The following is an 8,733-nucleotide window of genomic DNA, read 5'->3' on the forward strand; positions in this document are numbered from 1 at the left end:
ACTTCCTCATCAGCTCGTGCTCAGCTTGCCTTCTTTTACAGCTCAGGCCTAAGTAGGGATGGTGCCACCTACAGTAGGCTGCCCCCCTCCACATCAATTATCAATCAAAAAAATCTTTCGCAAACCGATCCAATCAAGGCAGTTCTTCAATTGACATTACCTCTTCCCACATGATTCTAGGTTGTGTCAAATTGACAACCAAGATTAGCCATCACAAGTCTTTCCTCCTCAACTTGACACCCAATCGCATCCATATATATACATACATACATATATATATGTATATGTATGTATGCATACATATATATGTATATGTATATATATGTATACATACATATATATGTATGTATATATATATATATCATCCTTGAAGACAATAACACGGTTATCATTCTACCTGGCATGATGTAACTTGCCCACATACAACCACAGTTACGTTTCTCTTAAAATAGTTGGCAAAGTCACCTTGAGGAATGCTTAGTCTTTGAGCACCTTCTAACTTAAATATGAAAATACAGATTGATAACCTTTACCCACTGATATCTCAGTTGCTGTTGTAGTACACTTAACCACTGATATCTCAATTGATGTATTACATGATAAGAGAGGAAGAAAGCACGAGTGTCTGCTTAACATGTGCGCATATATGCAGTCGTTTCCTAGCAAAACGGTACAGAAACATGAATGTCAATTACAGCTTCATTTTTGTGTCTCGTCACATGACTTTATCTGGTATTTATTACTACCTTCCCCTACTACTATTCTTTATTTCCTCAACCCCCAGCAAATACCGCAGCGGGTCTGGTTCTTTCCCTGGAGAAAGGACCAATACCTTCATCCCAAAGGCTCTGGGCTATTTGCCATCTGCTTGTATTGGATTGTTGTAGTTTCTCATTGTTACTCAGAGGACATGGTAACACCAAGGTGTCCTAAAGGCTCTCCTGTATCCTAGATATAATCTTCCTTACCTCCATTGTGGAGAAGCAGTCCGCTTTCCCAATGAAAGTCCAGATGGATCCACACCTCTAACACTGTTCCTGCCTTAGCCTGTTGTCCTAAGGGCATCAGAAGCCCAAAGTGGCCCAGCACTGAGCTAAATTTAGTTCAATGAAGCATTTGTTGTGTCTTCTGGCTAAAACTCTCCCTACCAGCCTGCACACATGCGCACACACATACACACACATGTGCTCGCACACACATGTATGTAATTTAAAATTGTAAGACATAGATTGATATTGTCTTAGCTTCTCTGGTTCACTCATCTGTAGAAGGAGGAGATGCCACCCCTGCCTTAACTGCTATCAGATTTTCTCCGTGGATTGATCAAAACAATAGAGCTTTCCTCTCCACGTGCTTTTTCATTCTTAATCTAATACCAAGAATTAGAAGTATTAAATTACAGATGCGACTGTAGTAGCCGCCATTGGAGTCCTACAACGCTTTGCAAGGTACAGGAGGATGGTTCTTTGGCTGGGCGCTCATCACCAGTGTACACTGCTAGCAGAATTTGTATCTTCCAACACAGATGGTTTAATTACAGAAGATATAAGTGTTGACTTCTGAAGACACCTTCTATGATCTTTCCTGTGAGTAGAGAGTAGAATACATGCCAGGCTCATGTCTAAGTCACTAGCCTTGAACTCGTTGGCTCCCATCCACTGGTAATTCCCACTTCTGTGTTAAGTTGTGAGGAAGGGATGGAAGCGTTTCCACACTGCGTGGTATAACTGGTATTCCAAGGCAGGAGGCGTGACTGAATCCGCAGCAGTAGCATGCGTGGGGACAGTTCACATATCTGCACAGAGAAATCATAGATCTTACGTGAAGTCATTAACATGAAAAAGTAAAAATTCAAATAAATATAAATCTGCTTTCAGTGGTTCTTTATATATTTTTTTTTAACTTTCCACATTCACACCTAGTTAAAAATATTTCCCAGTTCCCTTTGCCTTTATTTCCTGGCATTTTGAAATATGACTGATGTATGCATCTTACCGTGGTGTTTTACCCGACCTTCCTGGTAACTTTACCCGCTATTTTATATTTTTAAAGGTCATTTTTCAGATGAGGGACAGTTTTGTTGGTTGTTAAGATAGTAGGGTCTGCCAGTGCAGCCCAGGCTGGTTCCACTCATCCAGCCTCCCACGAGCTGGGTTACAGCATAAGCCACCATTTCTGCTTATTCCTAAAAACAACCTTATCATTTTTCAGTAGAGCTTCAAGGAATCTGAGTGCAGTAAAACACGTCTGTGGGCGGGCACATTAGAGTCCACGGCTCTATTTAATAGTTTCCCAAAGGGGTCTGTCTGTCAAGCATTTCTCCTCCTTTGCTTCCCGAAAGGCTGCTTGTGACTCTTCTGACCCACTTGGACATGGACCACAGGAAGTTTAGTGAGGATGATTTTCTCTCTTTTCCTCAAATAGCTAAAGAAGTTTTGTAGATGATTTAATGATAAGGAGTCTCTCTAATGTATGCTGCCTTTGAAAAGTAAATGTGTTTATCTCTTTTTATCTCCATAGAGAAAGTTAGAGAAATTCAAGAAAAGCTTGATGCTTTCATTGAAGCTCTTCACCAGGAGAAGTAGACTGTACTAAGTGAGTAATTCTGAGACTGGGGCGCACTGGGCACAAAGCATGGACTTAGAGCCTCTCCTAATAATTCTTGGTTCTGCATGACAGCATCTGGCCTGTTTTCTGTGATGTCATCCTTTTGATAGCATGGCTTTCAGAGCCAGCTTCCTTTGGATTGGGCCTTTAAGTCTTTTCATTACCTTCTGGCTAAACTAAAACTATTCTCTTAGAACCCATTTTGGACAGAACCAAGGTTAATAAAAGTATTTAATGTTGATTTTCTAACATGTAGGTGACGTGTTCTCTACATTGAACTTGAAGATTTAGTTGATCTTGTCTTTTTCTTACCCTCGTGCTCACAGTATGTAGTCATGTGTGTTAAACAATTCAGTGTACAACGCTTCCCTGTCAATTCCACGGGCGCTCCACCAGAAGCAGACTGTATTCGCCCTTGATGCCAACTTGTGTGGCATGCCTCAGGGCAGCAGTTTTGCTTTGCTGTGTTCTAGTTCTGTTTTAAGAACGAATTCTAGAATGTGGGTGTAGTGGCACACTCCGGAAGGAGAAACAGAATCTTCTCTGTGAGTTAGTTCCAGGCCAGCCTGGGCTACATGAGAGAAATCCTATCTCAAAAGAAGAAAAAGAAAGAAACGGATTCTGGGGCTGACAAGGCGGGTCAGCAGGTAAAGGAGCTTGCCATCAAGCCCGACTACCTGAGTTCGATGCCCACCCGCAGATAGAAGCGGAGAGTGGAGTCCTGCTGTCCCCTGGCTTTCACACCCATGCTTTGTAGAACACATACACACAATAAATGTTAGGACAGAAAAGAATTCTACTAGATGTTTGTTTACATAATATGCTTGGTAAAATTGTGCTGCAATTGTATTATTTTAATAAATCTAGCAGATTTGAACAGTTAAGTTTTACTCTTTAGTCAAGCTATGATTAAGTTGCTTAAGTCTTTTCATTTGTCTTGCCAAATCTGAGTTTATCAAATGGGTTTATTTTCACAGAATCTGCTCATAATCACCTCTGCATACATTGGAAGAATGAAAACTTCAGTCTTTTGTCCTGCCTCCTTTCTCCTGTTCTGCCTTTTCAGTGCAAAATAAAGTCATAGGGTGAAATTAACCTATGTGTGTTACAGGCACCTCCACCCCCAGCTGCCTTTTGAGCAGAAGAACAGTAAAGACAGCATTCCCCGTCTATGTGCTTGTACTGACGTGACAAACTGGCCAGTAGGCTTAGCCCTCAAAAATAAGGAAGTTATCTCTCAAGTCTTATTTGTGGTGGCACCAGTGAGATTCATTATGGATGTCTTCAGACATATAATGGTAGTTGTTTTGGAATAAAACTTATGGTAATTTTTTAAAAGGCATCAATTATGTATATGGTGATAGTTGCCTGCTAAGCCGTCATCTGTCTGCAGTGTTCTGTATCTAGGATTGTCTGACTATAATAATCCAGTTTATGTTCACCCCATGAAAGGAAGCTGGTTTACCAAAGGATACTTCAGACAGGGTAACTCGTGTTGGACGGTTCAGTGTGTACTCAGTTACAAAAACATCAGCCTTCCGTTGCCAGTGTAGAAACTCGCGTTGGCAGCCAGTAGTAGCAGCTTACACGGTTGCTCTTCTTACAGTCTGTGTATCCATTTACAATGAATTCTTTTGAATATTGTGTGCTTTATATCAGGCTTTCTGGTGATAGTAGTGGGGTCTCTCCTGTTGACAGCCATTGGAGTATGACTCAAGATGGAGAAGAGTCAAGGTAATCAGCCGACGAGTTTCACTTAGAGCTGTCAGACACTGAAGTGGACATCGGGGCAGGCTGCCGCACAGCCTTCAGGCACTGTTTGAAATGAAATTATTCTAACAAGTGGGAGCATGGTGACCCACCCCCTTAAAGCTGAGAATTCCATTTAATTCATTGCAGTTACAGTGGCAACCCTCCCAATATTTTCATGTGCTTTATTTGGAATTGTATTGGTTAAGAGACTGCAAAGCAAACAAATGCGCCATATTTTACTCAAACGTCCCTTTCATCTACTACTTTTTTTTTTTTAATTAAGGCTTTACTGTGCTGGTAAAAATGCCCAGTGTTGCAGGTTGCAGTTTTTATTTCACAGTTAATTTTATAAAAAGTTTTCTTGGAATTGTTTTTTGTAAGGATTCTCTACCACACACATACTATATATATATATATATATATATATATATATATATATATACACACACACACACACACACACACATATATATGTATATGTATGTATGGAAGGCAAAATATTTCAGAAACTATAAATTCGGTACGCATTTTATTTAAATTAGGAGATAAGAAATTTAGGTACTATCCTCACCAGGAAAAGCAGCATCCGTCGTTTCCTAGGATGCGAGTGCTCCGGTGCCTTGTGTCCCGTGGGTGTGGGACAGTGCTGAACAGAAGCTAGGTAGAGCCCTGTGCTGATTGACACACGGGTTAGGAAAGGGTCCCCTAAGCCCTACTAATCTAACTGGGTGGAAGCCCTGCCTAAGGCCAGCAGGGGAGAGCTGTAGTTTTCTCCTAAGGAAAAGCTGATGTTAGGCATCATATTCCTTTGTATAATTTTCTTTTCATGGAAGAGAACTTTTATTTCTTTGTGGGAGTCAATATTTGTAACTTCAACCAAAAATCCCTGTCATTCCTCATGTCCCCATGGGTTATTTTAACCTGGTTTCCTGCTAACCATGTCTTTCCACACCCCTCAAAGGCTGGTATTTGTCAGATGTGGAAGCTGTAGACAGGAGATAAAGTTCAGTCCAGCTGTCGGCCCTGTATGTCAAGTCTGTAGTTCAGGTGCTTGATCTACAGAAGGTAAAGTCTAACTGGACCAGAAATCATTTGTTTCTCACATCTGGATTTGCAGAGAATGGAGTGTACAAAATTCTATTTGGAGAACAAAGGGATTTTTAGTAGATGATAAGCAAAATGAATTGTGGGATTCGGCTATAACAACATGAACCAGAGGACGGCAGCAGCCAAGCTTTTGGGGGTCTTCTTCCTACTCTCTCGTATTAGCCCCATTTCCTAGGCCATACTCAGTGGACTCTCACACATTACCTGGTACCCAATGGAATCCACAGTGTGAATGTGCACAGGGGGCACAACAGGTGGGACTTCCTCGCTGCAATTTTGGAATGTCACGTGAGGATTCTGGTGGCACACAGCAATAATCCCAGCCCTCAAGTGGCAGAAGCAGGACTATCATGAGTTAAAGGCAATCCAGAGCTATGCAGGGAGGCCCTGTGTCAAAATAAAAATCATACAATTAAGAGTGTAGACTTAATGGACAAATTTCTAGTTAATTTTGTATTTATTTCAGATGTATTTATCTGATAAAAAAGAAACATGGTATCTTTTTCTTTGCAGTAATGAGATCACGGTGCTGGCGTATCTCCATCCTCTACGCTGGTGTATGGTAGACTGTCGTTGCTGTAGCAAATGGAAATGTGCTTGGAAATATGCTTACCTTCTAAACAATCATGGCTATTGGATATCTAAATATTTACACTTAACCATGTCTTCATGTGCACTGTGAATGGACTTTGTATTATTTTTTTAAACCTTACACTCGATGTAAATGTTACTACGACTTCTATTTGCCTGTGCTTGATCTAAGGTCATTTGTGTAGATGGGTAATTAAAAGATACTGAAGTGACATTATAGTTCTCTTATGGAGAGCATCTTTTTACCTTGTCTTTGTTTTAATGAGGAGGAGACACCCCATAATATGGCCAAACCCATGACCTAAGGAGCTTTCAAAGTGGCTTTTCTCAGAAGGCTGAATGTCCTGGACCTTGCACATCACATTTGTAATCCATGTCCAGCTGATGCTGCTTTTCCTGCCTTGATATTTGTCAAAACACTTTGGTATTTTCTTCAGTGAAATGTGAAAAAGAACAGTTTTCTAGCTGCACTGTGCTGCTGTGACCATTCTTCCATTGATGTTGCTGATGTGTTCAGTCCCACCGGACGCTCGCTGAGGACTGTTAACTAACTCCGAGGCCCGGAGGGGACTGTAAGCGTCACGTCTATCCATTCTGATTAAAGTGTCCTATTCTCACATTTTATTGCCACCACACTTGGCTCCTGAGTGATGCTCATAAAGTAACTCCCTGGCGGTTAGCTAGCAGAGTGCGGGACTTGGTGTGCTCGGCACAGTCAACACTGGGAGAAGGTACAGAAGGACAGATTTCTGGTCAGTGAACGTAAGCTCCTTTGTTGTAATTCAAGCTTTCGTCTTTTCTGTGTTTCAAGTTCCAAATCTTCATCCAAAAAGTGAAGAATTTAGTTACTAAAGACTCAATAGAACAATTTGTTTTCTTTTAGCATATTTGTTCAGTTAAGGAATTAATATAGTTACAATGTGCTAAAGACAGCACAAGTGTGTTTCCTTAGGAAAATTTATAAATAATTAATTAAGCAGCTTGAGATAGCTCTGATGGTCACTGATCCTGCACTGATCAGACTAAGCAGACGTTTACAGACAACTGGAAGGTTAAGACAGGAACTACAAAACCGTTAGAGGCTTCCAGTAACATTATAAAGACTAATTAGGAGATCTTTGTGCTAAGGAGCACAGCTCATAAAATTGTAGGTAAGAAAGATCTTCCTCAAAAGTCATTATGTTAGATTACTTTCCTAAAATGACAGAATTGAGTTACCACCTTAAAAATCGGAAACGTGACCAGATGTGGTAATACCTTCTGGAATCCCAGCACTCAGGAGGCAGAGGCAGGCAGAACTCTGTGAGTCTGAGGCCAGCCTGGTCTACAGAGTGAGTTCCAGGATAGCCAGGGCTACACAGAGAAACCCTAGCTCAAAAGAGGAGTTCAAACCCAACCTGAGCTACATGGCAGCCTGTTTCAAATCAAATGGTGGCAAACATGTACGTAATTCCTCCTGGAAAGACTTCAGTGAGTGACACATGTTCTTAAAACCAGGGCTAGGGTTCTTTTGGAAGGCGGTAACTACCCTTAAGCATGTTTAAGTCAGCTCTTCCATACCTCTTTGTGGTAAAGAATTGCTGCTATTTTTATAAGTCGTATAAACTAATACAGATGTAAACTGATTTCTGTGCACGTATTTGAAACCGAAAACTTGGAAGGAGAAACCAGAGACCCCACTAAAGACCCAGTCACCACACAGTATTGCTGGCCACAGCCTCCCAGGACCAAGTCTGCTGCTCACTCCTGGGGACAGGTCTACCCCTGGTCTTGCATAACTGAGTAACAGAGCAACAACCTGGAAGTCAGGATTTTATCCACTGTAGCTTGTACCAAACACTCATGAGACCTTGAAGGTTTTGTGATGGAATTTGAAAGGAACAGGTTAGCTCCCTCTTCCCGCAGTCTGGATGACTCACCTTCCTCCACGGTGGTAGGCCCTGGCTTTCATGATGTCATTGTTCAAGGAAGGTAGCAGTATCTTTTGCAAAAGTCTAGTGAGACCCGAAAAGTATTCAATAATTTTGAGTCTGCAAAGCTTCCATTAGAGACAACGAATATTCTGTTGTTTTGGACAGAACTCAGATTTTACTGGCCTTGCTTTAGCCTCTAGAAAGTTCTGCAAATCCTTGACCTTTCAACTTGAGGAATGAGCATAACCACTTTTTGTTGCCCAGCCTATTCTCCCTCTGTTATTGAATTCTTTTTTTCTGTGTCCTCCTCTTTTTTTCCATCTCTGTTTCTTCGCCCCTCCCTCCTTACCTCCCCCCCCCTCATTTCTTCTTCTCTCTTCCATGGTACTGGAGATTGAAGACAGAACACTCAACCACTGAGCCATACCCAACCAGAACTGTAAGGCTTACTTGACTCTTGGTTAAGAACATGTTTGTCTAGTGAATGTAAATTGAAAGGTCCACACAGACAATAATGAACCTACCAGCCAGACCCCCTGAAATGCAAATACATGATTTTTTTCTGTTATTTATAGATAGCAATAACCAGAAGTCACCATACTAACACCTCAACAACAAAGTGCACACACCCAGAGACAACAGTAAACCTCCTCCTCACTGAACAGCGCTAGAGTAGGAGGTGCCGGAAGTGTGTTGGCAAGGAGGCCTGTGAAAGATCTGAGCTGGGCTCAGCACTGTAAAGAGCTAGCCTTGAGCAAAGAGA

General features: G+C 41.5%; 1 protein-coding gene across 5 annotated transcripts in view; it reads left to right on the top strand.

The window, feature by feature from the left end:
* The window catches only part of Opa1 (OPA1 mitochondrial dynamin like GTPase), an 82,746-nt gene extending 76,477 nt beyond the window's left edge, over positions 1-6,269 (top strand). For all 5 annotated transcript variants that reach the window (XM_041647173.1, XM_041647175.1, XM_041647174.1 and 2 more), the window contains 2 exons: positions 2,521-2,595; positions 3,585-6,269. In XM_041647173.1, the coding sequence (XP_041503107.1) occupies positions 2,521-2,585 (65 nt within the window). In that variant the 3' untranslated portion in view covers positions 2,586-2,595; positions 3,585-6,269. The remainder of the gene's footprint in view (positions 1-2,520; positions 2,596-3,584) is intronic.
* The last annotated feature ends 2,464 nt before the right edge of the window (positions 6,270-8,733 follow it).

This window comes from Microtus oregoni, unplaced genomic scaffold, assembly GCF_018167655.1.
Source record: "Microtus oregoni isolate MIOR12 unplaced genomic scaffold, Mior012 000162F_ref0000463, whole genome shotgun sequence".
In the NCBI taxonomy this organism is placed as follows: domain Eukaryota; kingdom Metazoa; phylum Chordata; class Mammalia; order Rodentia; family Cricetidae; genus Microtus; species Microtus oregoni.